The following is a 16603-nucleotide window of genomic DNA, read 5'->3' as shown; positions in this document are numbered from 1 at the left end:
AGTCTGCTTTCAGGAGATGAAAGGATTGCTGTTCTGGGACCTGCTCTCCAGGTGGGTATGTGATTCATCTAGTGAGTGCACATGGGGTTAATTAGGGCTCGGATCCAGACTGTTGAGGTTGACAGCCAGTGACAATCAGCATGGGTGCTGCCTAGCTTTGGGAGAAGTGGCTGGCATGTAATTAGCCCATTCTGCAATGTTTCTTCCTTGTAGATGACTTAGAGGATAAAGATGTACTGGAGTCAGCTAAGGAAAACGCCCTTCAGTTAAGTTGTTAGAGGACTTTTTTTTTTTTTTTAATGGCTTGTCCAGAGTTTTAATCCTGACTGCAGAAGTGTAACTTCTTATTTTCAATCTATTAAATGTCTGTCTGGAAGTTTATTTACTGTCACTGAAAACACATGTGGCTTTCTTTGTTATGGCTCCGTTCTACTTGGCTAGGGATACTTACCTATCTACTTTTACTGCAAAAAGCTGATGTGGCTGCTTTATGGGGTCTTCTTGTGTTTTGGGGAGAGAGTGCTTGTTTGTTGCTGGTAAATGACACAGGACTGTGCAGGCGTGGTACTTTGCCTGGCCCTCTCCTGCTTAGCTTGATCTGTGCATGCAACTTGTACGCAAACAAATACCTTCTAGAAATTAGTTAGTCAGCTCTGTTGCTAATAGAAAACTAACAGTTGTGCAGTAAGCTATCAAGATATAACTTCCAACTGTGACACAACATTCTTTTTTATAGTCATTTAATAACATTGTATTTGCTCCAGAGTGTTAAGATAACACCAATGAAAAAGCATTACAGAGATGGTAGGTATTATTACCTCAAAGTATTTCTCACCTGCATGCTCCTTAAGTACTGAACCAGTGGATTCTGGTGTGCTCCTCCTGCAGGCTGGTGTCTCAGTACACAGTCTCTCAGTGGTAATTCTGCATTTGCTTTTGCAGTATTGAGTGTCTGTACTTCTCTTGTTCCAACCTGTAGTTGCTGTGACCAAGGAGAGCTTTCAAATCATCAAACAAGTTGCTTGTTTTAAAAGATTTTCAGACAATGATCTGGGACAGAGCTTTGCTTGTACTGTATTTAAAAAGTTGGTCTGTGTTTCTTTCTGTGTTATAGGTCTTTTTTTTCTTAAAGCTGCATCAGCGTGAAGCTGGGCTACATCAACTTTCATGTCTACACAATGTTCTCTAGATTTAATTGCATCAGTTTACATAATGTTAATTAAAATAATGTATCAGAATGTATAAATGGGATTTTTAAAATAAACAAAGTACTTTTCTACCAGTTTGGGAAATGAAGGTTCTTTGAAGATATGTTGAGGGAAATTAACTGTTAGCGTGCAATCTGAACAACAGTTTGCTGTGGATATCTTTCAGCATGCTGATCTGTTTTGTAACAAAAAAAAATCTTTCATATTTGCTGTAAGCAAACACGGTATCAGCAAATGTGGCAGCAGCTTTGTAATATAAAATGATTACTGAATTTCTTTAAAGATGAGGTATCATATCACAGAAATGCTTGTAACAGCTTAGGAGATCAGATATGCCCATCTCAGGTGGATGTTTAAGGAACAGTTTGAGTAGAGCTCTATCAGGATTGGTAGATTTTACTGATTTTTTTTTTTTTTTTTTAGAGTGAATGTTTTCCCAGCACCAAGGGCCCAGCTGGGGGTCTCCAAGGTCATCCCTTTCACTCAGTTTGAAAGGCTGGTTGTGTTTGGGCAGGTGAGGAGATGTGTTATGGTGTGACTCACGTTTCAGGTGGCAGTACTGAGAAAGTCACAAAAGCCTCTAGGATGCAAGCTGCTATTAGATTCAGCTTTTCCCTCCCATATCATTTCATGAAGCTGTAAGTTCAACTGCATGAAATGTAACTATAAACATGTAAAGCATTGCAAATAGCGGAGGTGAATTTCTGCTTAGAATTCTTGAAAGTAAGCAGATTAATTTAGTATAAACAAAATTACTTTGCAGTTTTCCTGTAAACTTTATCTGTCGTTTAGCACCGTGGTTACTGTTCCAGAGGTTTAAAAGGCCTCTGCATGGCCTGCAGTAGCCTTCAACATGCACAGCATGTGGTAAGTTTGCACCCAGCTGCTGCAGTATCAGTGGTGGTTGGAGTGGTCTGTTATCAGATAGAGAGATCTGGAGGTGAGGAGTGGGGGAAAGCTTAGAAAAGGAACAGAAAAGCTTCTGTCCACAACTCTTCAAAGGTATAATGTGGTTTCATTAACACTTCGTTAAAATTGTTTTATGTAAGTTAAGTTAACCCTTAATAAGTGAACCCTCTTCTTAAGGACAAGTGCTAGCTAGCTAAAATGGCTTTCTACCTCAAACTTGTATGCAGTAGGCTAGCACACTGCTACAGTCAGACTTCAGTGTTTTATCCTATGCTCTAGATTAGCTCTGAGAGGAGAGTCATTTATATTTCTTTGATACGGATGATGGAAATAGATGAAACCACGTAATTTCTTCCTCTGAAGGGCAAAGTAGTGCTATTTTGTTCTAATTCATAAATGCTCTGAAGTTAAATGGAAAGAGTCATGTACTTAACCTGTAATCAGGCTTGGAAATAAATCACTATGGGCACTGGAGTATGCTAAATATGTATTGTTTTCTTAACTAAGAATAAGAGCAGTTTTCTATCTTTAACTGTATTCTTTGTCATAACAACAATAATAAAATCTGGGAAACAAACTCAAGAAACCATTTAAAATACTTTGAGTAAGTGAAACATGCGTCATTTTTCCCAACCCTGTTTATAATTGCAGTTTCTTGAAGTTTATGGTTAATGCCTTAATTGTTTGGTCACATCACTTGACCAGGTATGAGCTACTTGTTTGGAATAAGGCCTTCAACAAAGGGGAACGGGGCAGGAGAAGTCTGAAGATGCTGCCATCTGATGGTAGCTGGTTGCTATCTTTCTTGGTCTGCCTGCTTTCTTTCAACAATCGTGCATTCATTGGAAGATCTTTTATTTGCTTGGATTTTGTTTTATATGGTGTCTTTTAAATGGTATCCTGGGCTCCATCAGAAGAGGGGTGGCCAGCAGGGACAGGGAGGTGATTGTCCCCCTCTGCTCTTGTAAGGCCCCATCTGGAGTACTGTATCCATGTCTGGAGCTCTCAGTTCAAGGACAGAGAGCTGTTGGAGAGAGACCAGAGGAGGGCCACAAAGATGATCATGGAGCACCTCCCCCACAAAGACAGGCTGAGAGAACTGGGCTTGTTCAGCCTGGAGAAGAGAAGGCTGTGGGGTGACCTCATTGCAGCCTTCAGGACCTAAAGGGAGCCTACAAACGGGAGGGGAATCAACTCTTTGAAAGGGTTGATAACTGCAGGACAAGGGGAAATGGTTTTAGGTTGAGGGAGGGAAGATTTAGATTGGATGTCAGGGAGAAGTTCTTTACAGAGAGAGTGGTGAGGTGCTGGAACAGCTGCCCAGAGAGGCTGTGGATGCCCCGTCCCTGGAGGTGTTCAAGGCCAGGTTGGACGGGGCCCTGGGCAGCCTGGGCTGGTATTAAATGTGGAGGTTGGTGGCCCTGCGTGTGGCAGGGGTTGGAGATTCATGATCCTTGAGGTCCCAACCCTGGCCATTCTGTGATTTTGAAAGGAAAGTTTCAGAGATCTGATAGAAACACAGTAAGAAATGCCATGGGAAGCTTTGGTTCACACTGCAGCAGCAAGCAGTTGGGCTCATTCCAAAAACAAACTTCTCAAAATCCTGAGATGAGGATGCATGACTAAATGTGCAAATGCAGTTAGTGCACACATAGGTGAAGTGCTGCTCAGAGCCAGCACATCCAGCACCTCTAGATTTGCTGTCCCACATCTTCTGTTGCCCTCCTTCCAGAACCATTTAATTTAAGGGATAGTAGAACCATTTGCTGACTGTTGCTATTTTAAACTATGGCTATTTTTAACTAAGTGCAATTTGATGACATGAACTTGGTCTTTATTTCCTCTGAAAAAATACTTGCTCTATCTTGATATCCTCTTTTTGGATTATACAATGTGGTTGGTAGATAAAGAAGTGGGTAGAGATCATGCCCTGGTCAAAATTTAGCATACTGTTTTGGTTGTTTTTTTTTTCTTCCCCTCTCCTATCCCCAGAGTCTGCTGATTCTCATACTGCTGCCATAGCATCCTAGGCTTTTTCTGGTCAGCTTCAGGTAACTTCTGTGTGAAGCTGGTAACACTTTTTGGTAACTTGTATTGCTGTTTATTATTTTATGAAGTCAATAGTAGCTTGCTTGAAAGGAGATTCTGAAAATTTTATGAGGTTCAGTTGACAGTTGTATTTCTGAGTACCACAATTTGTGTTCATAACTTGGAATACTTTGCGAGTTGTTCTATTTTTATGGTTCCGATTCCAGCTGTGTTTTCATCTGCAGTTTTCTTCAGGTTCTCCCTGGTTGTAATTCATGCCAGAACTCTGGCCAGTATGTGTGCTGTGTTACAGAAGCAGCCCCTTAATGATAGAGCAGTTCTAGAGCCTGAAGTCCATGTTGTTTATTCTGACATAACTGTAAATCTCTGTAAGGAACTCAGTTCTTGGGTTATTTATATTTCAAACACTCAATCTGTTACATATTTAATAATTCAAGAAACATCTGTTGAAACTGATGGCAGTACCCCAGTAATGAGTAAATTGTTGCAATTATTTTCACTGAGATATGCAGATGTTTGTAATGATTTCAGATCTCTGTTTATAGTTGCACTTTGCCATGACTGGGTAAATACTAATTTTCTTGTGCACAAGTAGGTTTGGATATGTGTTTTCTCAGCGTAGAATTAATTTTTCAGCATGTTTTCTGAAAGGCAAAAATACCACGTTGGCTCCAAGTACAAAACTTCTCAGAGTGTGCAACATTTGTCTTCAGCAGCTCTGGGTGGGTGGGAGAGTGAGGAAGCTGAAGATGCATAAGAGCTTTTCTTCTCTCCTGACTTAAAAATAAGTGGCTGTTGTGGCTCCTTCTGGACTTGAGCCAACCTTCCATCAGTGTGGCCACAGGAGTTTGGTGACTTCTGCATCATGCCTTACCAACCAAAGAGTGCCTTCTGAGAACTGTCCACTTTTGAAATAGATGTTTTAGGTATGTAGGCAATTTATAAAATCTGTCTAAATTGTGCTGTGAATGGTTATCCTAAGAATTAGACTCACTTGGGATAAAGGTGCAAGTTGTTATCCTGCTTCTACTACATCAAGTACAGTCTTTCAGAAGTTTGCCTGTGCTTGGTTCTTGTATATTGTGGCCAGGTGATTTTCTGAGTAAACTGAGATGGAGACAGGCAAGGGTTAGGCTGAAATTATGTAGCTGACTTGGTGATGCACTGATCCTTCGTGGAGCCAGGACAGATAGAGTCTTGATGATGTTCTGTGGCTCACAGGTTGCTGCTTTGCAGGGCATTGTAAGATGCGTCCTTCATCCTCAGTGGGCATGGTTGAGCAGGAAGATAGCTCCTTCCAAATTAATTTTCTGGTACAATTGAAGCTATTACTTCCTGGTGCTCAAAGATTTAAATTCCTTCCTTTGTAGTATCCAGCATAAGCAGCTGCTTTCCTTCTGAGAGCGGTGTTTCCTTGACGAGCCTCTGCTGAAGCAGTATCCAAGAGATGGTTTGGTTTTATTAAGAAATGCTATGAACTCTTGAATTGGCTTTCATCCACAGAGTTCTCATTTTTCAACTGAACCTGTAGGAAACTTAGATTAATAACATGAAGTGGACACCAGGGATCTGTAATCATGCAAATGAGCACTAAAATGGTTCATAAAGAGGATACGCTGTGGCTTTGATCGTGCTCTGGAAACCTCCGCTGCATGCAGCTTGCCAATAAAGCTCAGGAACCAGAGTGGGGAAGGAGGTAATGCGGGGTGAGGGAAGCTGGGAAACACCTTGATGGGAAGCAACCAGAGACTGCTGAAAGGCAGTTTGTGAGCTGTGCTTACCGTAACAATGAGCATTGCACAGTGAGGGGTTTTCATCTCGCTGAATCAACACGTCGTAAATGAGGTCATGAGCTAATGAATGCGTGTGTTCTTGTCTAGAAATGTTTCACTTAGCTTTTCTGTTGATTTTTATTTTCTTTCTCCAGTGGTGTCTAAACCAGTGCCATCTTACAGAAAAGGTGGTGGAAGCTCTCTGCTTCCTTTTGCTGCCAAATAGGTGCTCTGTGCTTCTTAAGCTGGGCCAAATCTGATACTGTTAACCCGTGCTGAAGGTTACCCACCAGGACAACTGTTTCTCAAGCTGTAAATCCTTGAGATCCTTCCCCAAAAGAAATGTCTGTTTTCAGTACCCTGCTTTCTTCTGACAGAGGAGGTGCAAATGAAAGCAATGTAATAATTTAGATGAGAAAGCTGCTGTGAGAAATTTCATTTCCTGGTCCTTTGTTTTGAAGTAGAATCTCATTTATGCCATTTACTAATTACATCATTTGTCAAAGCAAAAAGAAAGGGAACAGAATATTGCTGCTGCTATGTCTGAATTTGAGCTCATCTTCTTTCTGCAATGAGATAGTTTGGTAATGAATTATTTGCTTTCTTTTTTTGGCAGAAACATTGTGGATAAAAATGAGGTTCATACCACTGTGGGAATAAGGCCTCTGCAGAAAGAATGCAAATATTGCAGCATCAAGTGTGTCAAAATCTCTCTAGTGAAGTTACAAGATGGAACTGTAAATGGGAGTGCAAAGAAACTACTTTAAATGTCTTTCACTCTCCTTCAAAATATAACAGAGTAAATAAAGGCTATTTCAAAACAAGTATTTAAATTCTGGCTCAGACTCATGAGTGGTGGCATCACCTGTTGCTGCCTGCAGGTCATTTGTGTGAAAGGTACAGAGGTGACAGCAGCCTCCCTATCTTCTGATTGTGATTAGATGTTTTCTCAGCCCTTCAGTGTATCCTCCTAGATTTGAGTTAGTGATCACAGAGAAGAATGAACTTGAGTCGCTTTAAAATACTCCTATGTAACGTGGCTGTGCTGCAGTTGCTGCCCCCTGAAAAGTCTTCCTTCTGCATAAATTATCCCAGCTCCTTTCAAGTTCATAACCAAGTGGCCTTTCATGTGACTGAATAAGGTAAAGAAGATGGCAGAGCTTAAATGCAGATACAGTAAGCAGGTATTCTTGGACTATTTATAGAGTAGAAGAGGAATAAAAGGCTGCATAATAAACAGCATTTAGTTCTCCTCCACCTGAAGGTGAGTCACGGGCTATGCTGAGTGAGAAAGTTTGGGGGAGGTTGGACTCAGGGCAGGAGTGGGGCATGGCTGTGCCAGGCAGATTTGTCCCTTCCAAAGCAATGAAGGGAAGATGATGTACACAGCAAGGAGCCAGTATTAAAAATGTCTGCAGTTGTTTTGAGAGCTGGTTTTGCTGTGGGCATCCTGGTGGCTTTTTTAGGAGCATGCTGCAAAGTCACCTAGAAGACCGGAGTATTGACAGAGTTTAGGGGCTGCTTATTGCAGGTGGGACCTGCTAAGTAGCACTGAAATACTTCTACATAAATACTGACTTTGACATTGTATCTTTATCAAATGTAGGAATATATTGTGTTACAGTAGCTGTTTGTTTCACCTTTGAGTACTTAATCTAGAGTTACATTGCTTTCTTTGGTGTTCTTTAAGAATTTCCTGAATTAACTCAGTTAAACTGTATTCAGTGTTGCTGAATACTAGGATGATGCTTAGGGCTGCAGGCTCACCTTACACTTGAGGTGATGGGTTAACTTTGGCATTTTCTTCTTAGCTGAAGGGAAGTTGTGAGCCACAGCTCGTTTGGTTCTTTTTTTTTCTTTTTTTTCTCTTGAATGAGTTTCAGTGCCAGGTACTTCAGTTGACCTTCAGAAAGAGAATGAGTGCTGCATTGTGTTGGAGAGCTGGCGGATAGAGATCAGTACAGGCACCACACGATGGGTCTTTGACCCTGCTGAGTGGCTAGGAAAGTGAAGAGGGTGGGCAAACACAAAACTGCCCGTTTGTGGAGTGCACTTTGAGGTACTGCGTTAATAAGGTATCCTAATGAGAGCAGTTAGGGAAAGAACGATCAGTGTTCTGTTGGTTAGAAAAGCTGCTAAGCAGCCAGGCTGTGTTTTTAAAGACTGGATCTTTTTCCACAGTTTTACTAAATACCAACAGGCAGTGAAGTAACGGCTGCTGTCAATGCCCACAAACGCTCGGTTGTGCCACGTCATCTTGTTTCATGGAGCCCTGGTGGCTTCAGTGTGCTTTGATGTTACCAGAATGGAGAAGATCCTGTGTCTGTCTACCTCAATTGTGGGCACAGTGTCTTAAAACCGTGAAGATACAGTGGAAGAATTAAAACATGTAGTGATAATCAGCATGAATAAGTGTTCTGTATGTTCTTGGCTTAAAGCAAAGGGTGTTTGACATCTCATTATTGAGTGTATTGGATGGATAGATTTCTTTCTCTGTTACATTGAAATTTATTTTCATTTGAAAGAGGGACACCTAAGCCTCCTAAGCCTTTTCCTTTTGTTACATTGGTTTTGATAGTGTCTGCCTAAAATACAGGGGGATCAAGTCCACCACTTGCTGTCTGGATGTAATGCTATAGAAACTGGTAGAGTTGTCTCTGCTCATGGGGGGGGGGGGGGAGCAGTTTTAGTGTGCCATGTGTTTTGATGAGAGGAAACTAAAAATGCCTGAGTTTTATGACCAAATGGAAGCAAAGATAATTGACGAGATCTGGATAACTTGAGTGCTAGTTCATATTTTAAGAAATATGGGGTTAGGTGATGTTTTTTGAAATCTCAAATTCTGCCTTCTGTTACAGGTTACATCTTAAGTGTTGTGCTCCTAACTTTACCAAGGCAACACCTTGTTCAGCTTTACCTGTACTTTCTGACTGCACTGCTGCTGTATGCTGGGCACCAAATTTCCAGGTAGGAATAAGTGGGTTAATTTTGTCAGCTTCATTTGTGAGTTAAAAATACAATGGATACTTTGTTAGCAGTTTCTGCAAATCGGGGAAGGTCTGGTTTTCTGGAAGCTTTTTCTTGTGCCAGATAACTACATGTATCATGCTGTTGTTTGTCTTAAAAAGTTAATGGAATTAAATGTGCTGTCAACTAGTTCTGGTGTATTTGTGTTGACTTAAGAGAAGTTTTTAGCTGCTTTTCTGCAGAGTATAACGTCTGTTAATCTGAGGACAGAAAACACTGCAGGACTAAATATGACCTGTGATGTAGTAACCTGTTATTCATTGGCTTAATTAACATGCTTTCAACACTGAGGTGTCTTACCAAGTGAACAGAATGTTACCTTCAAATTCCTGGCACATATGAGAAGGGAGAAAGTAGTGCTGTGAGGGTAATAAAAGTGAAGAAGTTGTGGAATTTATTCTTAAACTCATTTTTGTGTAATATATTTTACAATGAAAGCGAAAAGAAAGGTTTTAGGATCTAAAACACAAAGCAATAGGCTGGACAACTCTGAGAAAGGCAAGACAAGGTGGATCGTCTTCATTTGTTTGGCAGGAGTTAAATCTGTTGAAAGCCAATGTAAACTTTTCTAGTGACAAGATGTTAAATTGGAACCAAAGAGAGTGACCTCGCATTAAAGTCTTTACATGGGAAGTTTTGTAAATGTGGACCTAAGCTTGATTTTTTTTTTTTTTTTTTCTCCTGCTGATGGGAAACATTTAAAAATGTGCTTTTGATTGAATCAAGTGAAGTAACAGGTTTGTTATTTCTGCATCACAATTGTTGTACTAAAACATTTGCTGGAACGTTTGCATATGCTGCAGCTCGGGGGAAGTGTTCATGAAGGGTTTGTGGTAACTCGGTGTGCAACTCTTGTAGCTGTCAAAGTTTCAGTTATTAAATTATTATTTCCTGAACTGATGAGGGTGCAAGAGAGAAATCAGACCTCTTATTCACTGGGTAGGAAGGAAAGAGGACTTTTTTTTTTTATCATCCTCAGCGAAGTCCTCAGTTTTTTACAGATACAGTTTGTGGGTGTTTCTGATAGAGTTAAAGGCTTACCTGTTAGAAAAAGCAACAACCTAAACATTATTTATTGTATTTGTATTAAGTGAGAATACAGCTGGTACCACAAACCCATCAGATACAGGGCTTTGGTCCAGAACATTTAAAGCTGAAGATCCTTATGCAATTCTGGATCTTTGAATCTTTGAAGTCAAAGAGAGGTGGTATGGATTTTGGTTAATAAATATGGTGGTGCTTTTTATAGTGATTTTTGTAGTTGTTTTTCTCCATAGTGTGAATTGTAAGTGGTATTGCATTTTGAGATTTGGCATTTAAAGGCTTCATTGAAATTTGTTGGATAACTATTGCTCGGTCTGTTTGCTTTTGTACTGAGCTTTCTGTATTTGATGCTTCTGGAGTGTGTTAATGAAGACTTTAATTAAATCTTTCATCAACTGGCACAAAAATATTTAATTAAAAGATGTCTGAAATTCAAATAGTCCAGCACTATTCCCTAGATATTTAACAAAGCAAGTGTAGCTCGTGCTTCTGAGTGAGCTTATCCATTCCCTGGGTGTAAGGCGGACTGGTTTGAAAGGAGGCACTGCTCCGGGGGAGCTCAGCAACAGCCTTTGTATAACACAGGGAATGCAACTTGAATTAGGTTTTCCAAAGAATTCCTGAATCAGAAATATTCAAGGAAAATTTCAAAGAATTTCTGAATACTAGTTTCGTAATGAAACTAGTGAAGTTTAACAACATGCAGGTACTCTCTTGTTGCTGGAGCTACACCTCTTATTAATGGTGCTATCCAATTATAACTGATGTTTCTATTTAGCAGACTGATTGTAGGGAGACATACAGTTATCATGTGTGCAGACTTCCTGATATTTTGCTAATAAATCTGCTCAGTGTGTGCTGCTTGCACACATCACCAGTTGGGAGGCTATTTAAAACAGATGAAGATCCCATCTTGAGGCGAGGCCAGTTTGGTTAATGCAGATTTTAGAACAAGAATCAGCTGGCACTTGTGACTCTGCAGCGTCCTGGAAATTCTGAGCTGCTGGAAGACTGCAGCCTTCAGTGCTGTTTTTCCAGCCCAGAAATAGCTTGTGGTTCAGCTGCAAGTCTAGGAATAAGATCTGAATGTTATAGTTAAGCTCTGATTCAGACTTCAGATCTCTTTGACCTTGACAAGACACTTCTTAGCATTTGCTTCCTCAGCTGTAAAACCAGGAATTACCTTAATGTGTGAGGATTGATTAGCTAATGTTTGTGAGCTCTTGGAGAGTCCATGGCAGTACTGCATTTATACATCACGTTAGCCTGGCAGTTTGGGTAGAGATAATTCACCATCTGTTTAAGAAAAAAGAAGTCAGCTTTAAAAAACAGCCCTGCCACTCTTGACAAAGAAAAAAATATATATTTTTTTCTTTTATATGTAGCTGCATGAATGTCTTGCTTGAAAGGATCATGTTTTACCCCCTCCAGCCCCCAGTTTCAACAATAAAACTGAGTAAAAGAAATGAAGCAATTGAAAATATTATTTATGCTATAAAATGGAATACACATTATTTTAACTGATGCTATCATTGCTTTCCAGATGTTGAACCTGGCAGAGCTTGGGGAAGATTTGGGATGAAGGTAGCTGGGAGGAGAAAAGGAGGAGAAAAAGGCAGGGAGCAAGCGATCGAATTCTGTCTTATCTGCATTTTTAAAACAATTTAAGTTTTCAGAGTACCTGTAGGCATTCAAACTCTTAAGTGTGTGTGTATTTGATGTTAACAGCAAAGATTAATCAGTCAATGTAAGTGTCAACAGTATGTCTCAATTAGGTAAAATAACAACTGTGCCTTGTGCTTGTCAGTTACAAAGCATATTTTTAATAACAGACCTTTCTTGGCTTTCCATAACGATTAATGACCGTGCTGTATCTCTTCACCTTTATAGAGCAATGTTAATCATGGCAGTCCAGCAGTTTGGTAAAAGGAGGCACACATGTACAAAATGAAAAAAGGCAATTTGATCTAAGCTTTACTCTTACATCCTAATTTTCTACAGCAATAACACAGTTTCAGCCATTGTATTAATGTTTTACACTGCTGGAGTAAAATGAACAATTCTCAAATGTACATAAAAGCTGCAGCTTAATACAGCTTTAATTGTTCAAAATTGAGTGCAGGCTCTTGTTCTTCTCAACATCTTGTGTAGCAGTGCAGCTGTTCCAGGCATCTTCTGATTGGTGTCTGTGCCAAAAGATCCCGTGTTTCTACTAGTGGGAAGAGAATAATTACTTTTCTTATTCAGACACTGTTTACAAATACTGTTCAGAAAATATAGGGACCTTAAAACAATGCTTATCTGAGCTGGTAGGTGTGCAAACCTAAATTAAAGAGGGGTGCTTAAAGAATGAAGCCGAGTGTGACACCTCTGGGCGAATGACTGGATCAGCCAAGGGCAAGGAATCTAGCTTGAAAGGCTTGTTCCTGCTATGAAAGAGATGACTAAGTGCGGCTCTGTTGGTGTCTTAGCTAAGTTGTGTAAGGTCTTCTTGCTACCGTTGGTGTTCTGGATGATTTTGTAACCTGTTTCCTGGCAGATGTAGAAAATGATGTCTTCACTGCTTTCCTTCCAGCAGTTTAGAAATAACCATCGTTTTCACCTTCAATTTCGGATGAAGCATGACATTGCTAATAGAAAAAGCCATCTTCAGCATGTTGCAAATTTGTATGAAACCTGTGGAAGTGTTCTTTTCTCCCTTTGTAACTGATAGATTACCCTGCTTGTTTTGCACATGCTGAGAGAAAGTGCTTTCTCCAAATGGAAATAAAAAAAAATATATACCCAACTTTGTCCTAGAGACTACATCTGTGTTGGTGTTTGAAGACTGAAAATCAACCAACCAAACCATTGCACTGGCTGGACAGCAAGGGAGAATGTTCTGCTTAGGATGAGCTGTTAGCTGCCTTTTCCATCCTTATGTGTTCTTGATTGTAGGTGGTGTAGGTTCCAGTCTAACGAGCCCATACCTGCATACCTTGCATGCACTGTGACACTTGAAGAGCTGCACTGAGTAGGCAGTGATGTCAACTATGAAGAAGGGGTTTTGAAGTGTTTGTTTAAGTACTTTGAGATTTATGTCTCAAATTCCAGAGACTTTTTGTAAATGAGTGTGTGAATACCTTAGTTTGGAATGGTGAAGTGATGCTAGAACCAGAGTATGTTTTCATATTTCTGGAGATAAGTGAATCTTCTAGTAGTTCATATATGCAAATGCTTCGCCATTTTTCTGCCCTGAAATATGAAGAACAATTCTTAAATTGGTTGTGATTTCCAGCCTTGCTTGCTCTGCTTTGGCTGCACCTTTCCCAGCGAGCGTGGCTTGCCTCACTGATGTAAAGAACTACACCATGAGTGAAGCTCCCTGCCACTCGAGCAAATACCCCGCTGGCTCCGTGCAGGGTCAGATTGAGTGTGTCTGCCCAGCATTCCTGTGGCTGGAGCCAAATAGGAGTGACTGGATGAGCAGAGGCTGTGGGACCTCAGGAGCTGACGGTGTGTAACAGAGGTGCAGCAGCAGCCGTGTGGGGAGTGCAGAAGAGAGAGCTGGAGCTCTGGATGCAAAGGGTCACGAGTGTTGCCTGCTGTCTCATGGCAGGGGATTAACGAGCCACTGGAGAATTACTGCTGTGCTGTTCCAGGATTATCTTCAGAAAGTGCAAAGTGTTTGCTCTTCATATGAAGTTCATATTTGATTTACTTTGCTATTACGTAGGTTAGCCCATTTACAGTGGAGCTGATGGGTGATTGCCAACAGCAGGAAAAATGCCTGCTTTCCGTAGGATTCTTACTTCTTTCTTTGACTGCCTGAGCTCATCCTCCTAGCCCACCTTATCTCAGAAAAAAGTTACAAATGTTCTGTCTGGTTCTCGTGTTATCTCACTGTATCTTCAGTAGTGCTCCATCAGTTTGAGGGCATCCTGTTGGTCCCCCTGAGCTCCCCAGTGTGCAGCTCAATTTTTAAATCCTGTTGGTTGAAGGGATTATGAGGGAGCCCCATCCCTGACTCTTCCATGACTGTCACTGTTCTTCACAGCTAATTTTGAATTCAGTGCAAAGAGATCATTTGGTGCAAAACATTTTGTCCCTTTAATTGGAAGACCTTTCCACATTGTTCTAGTGGAGGAAAAAAAACATAATTAGGAAAAAAGAAACACTTAATAAGGAAACTTGAAAATGAAATGATGCTTAAGAGGCTTTGTCAATAAGCAGTTTCAGGCCATGCAGAAGAGCAGCTTGGGTGTCCCAGAGGACTTTTATGGCTGTGACAGTGGGTCTAATTACAGATAATGTGCCTGTTGCTGAAGTCATGCTCCAGTTAGATCCTTCAGTCAGTGAGGCTGCCATAACAGCCGTGCTAATATTGCTTTTTGAAATTTACTTAATTGTCTGTAACATACACTGAAGTTAGATGTGTGTGGATGAGTAAATTGCATCTTGTCCGATCAGAAGGATCTTAATACATACTTTGTGGTTTTATTTTTCTTAGGGATTACGTGAGAAGTGAATTAGAATCAGGATATGAAGGGCCGATGTATGTGGAGCCTCTCTCAATGAATCGTTTCATGACTGCATTAGTAGGTAAGTGACTGAAATATTTGTGATGCAGGAGAGTTCTGCCTAGTTCTCTTCATTGAAACCTAGGCATGTTTTGCTTCTTGTTTTCAAATTTCTCTATCACTTTTGGTAGCTGTGATCCTCGTTAATACACAGGAGTCCTGTGTGTGTCCTACCTGACTCTCCATAGTCCACTGAATTACCAATACTCCCTTATTTACAGCACTGAAGTATTTTCTAGATCTCTATGGTGATTTTTAAAATTTAATGATAGGTCCAAATACTTGAGATTCATAAGGGTATCTTGATCTATCACACTGTTGTAAAGGTGCACTTTGTTGCAGTTCATGCTTGTTTATGACCTATGGAATTGAAATTAAAAGTGCGTTATAATTTGGCGGAGTAGGACGCATGGTTGGTGAGTATGTTCTTGTAGAAGCACTTTGAATTCATGCCTGGATTTGGGTGAAAACTTCACAATAAGCAGTTCTTATAGGAGGTGATTTACCCTGGTATGCAGCATAGGAGGTATTCTTAAAAGAAAACTTTGAGTTTTGTCTCTGTATCCCTGTCTACCCCTGTGAAAGCATCAAGCATGAGGAATGTGGGGGGAGAGATTCAAGGATGTCATGTATGCAGTTCAGTTTGTAGTGGTCGGTTACTTATTGACAGCATATAGTTGCTCTCAAGAAATAGCATTAATATTCTTTAGTGCTTCTGTGCTTACCAATTCTAGAACTGTGCTTCTTAATTGTAGCATTCTGTCTCCATGTTCTTTTCAGACTCGCAGTCTGATTCAGAGTGATTGGATTGTCTTCGATGGGAAGCACTGTAGAAATGTCAGTAGTAACGTTTGTAATGCTTTTGTCTTTGAAGTGGTTGTGCAAGCATTTATTCTGTATTGTCTTTACAGCTGAGCATTATCATACTCTGAGAAAAAAGGAGAAAAACAAGTGAAATAGATTTGTGGATGTGTGCATGAAAAGCAGGCGGCTTTTTTATTTTCCAGCCTAGTTCCAGGGATATCTCTAATGAAAGCATTAAGGAGTAACAACACAAAACTGCATTTAGATTATTTTATTAATGGATAAGATGACCCTTTTCCTAAAAATGTCAGAGAAATGGTGAAGAATTGGGTTTTTACACTCCTCACCCTTCCCTCCCAAATGAACTTTGGAAGAGAATAAATTCAGCATTAAGGATGCTGTGCCATACCATATGCTCTGCTGAGAGGATATTGGAATACGCATGTACTGTGTGCATTTTAGATATAAGCCAGACAAACTCGGAAGAGAAATCTTTCCTAATTCCTTTCATTAAGGTCTGTGGTTTTCATCAGATTATTGACAGATTTAGTGAGCCATGCACTGTTGGCAAAACTCAGCTGCTTTCTTTTTGCTTGCAGCTGCTGTTGAAAGATTTAAATGGATTTACTTCTACCGTATGTTAGGTCTACCTGAGTATCTACATCTCTTATGTGCCCACATCTTCACTTTTAAATGTGACATTTGTCCTTGCTTTTAATATTTTTGTAGAAACACCATTTTCTGAGGAAAGGAAATCTTTTGAGGTTATTTCTTCTCTCTTCTGATTTCTAGGTGTGCTAAATTTACTGCCTTATCATAGGACATCAAGGTACAGCTAAATCCTTTAGTATGTTTCAATGAGGAAATATTTGTAATTAGTTCTTTGAATCTCTCTTAGATGCAGTGCAGAGTTCCATGATAAAGCAGAATCCCTTGGAGCTCCACAAAGCAGCAGGCAGAAAGAGGTCAGGAGGCATTATGCCATTCTGTGACATATAGACAGAAACTAATTCAAGAGTCAAACCCATCAGTATCCCACGGTGTATCATTCAGTTTTAATGTGGATTAAAGATAAGAGACGAAGACAGGTTTGTTTTTGTCCAGTACAGTTTTTTGTTGTACTGGGCGGCAGACTAGAATGTCTGATTATTGCATTTCAGAAGTAGCTGTGGCTATAGTAACAAGTATATGTATGTTAATGTTTTTAATACCCTCATTATTAGTTCTCCAT

General features: G+C 40.2%; 1 protein-coding gene across 1 annotated transcript in view; it reads left to right on the top strand.

Annotated features, from left to right (window-relative positions):
* RNF145 (ring finger protein 145) overlaps positions 1 to 16603 on the top strand; it is a 40087-nt gene that overhangs the window by 9444 nt on the left and 14040 nt on the right. Inside the window, exons 3-4 of the mRNA XM_042881618.1 lie at positions 8797 to 8905; positions 14499 to 14590. Coding sequence (XP_042737552.1) covers positions 8797 to 8905; positions 14499 to 14590 — 201 coding nt within the window. The remainder of the gene's footprint in view (positions 1 to 8796; positions 8906 to 14498; positions 14591 to 16603) is intronic.

This window comes from Lagopus leucura, unplaced genomic scaffold, assembly GCF_019238085.1.
Source record: "Lagopus leucura isolate 7727_CA_CO unplaced genomic scaffold, USGS_WTPT01 Super-Scaffold_100030, whole genome shotgun sequence".
In the NCBI taxonomy this organism is placed as follows: domain Eukaryota; kingdom Metazoa; phylum Chordata; class Aves; order Galliformes; family Phasianidae; genus Lagopus; species Lagopus leucura.
The sequence above is the reverse complement of the archived record's forward strand: the minus strand, read 5'-3'. Positions and strand labels throughout refer to the sequence as shown.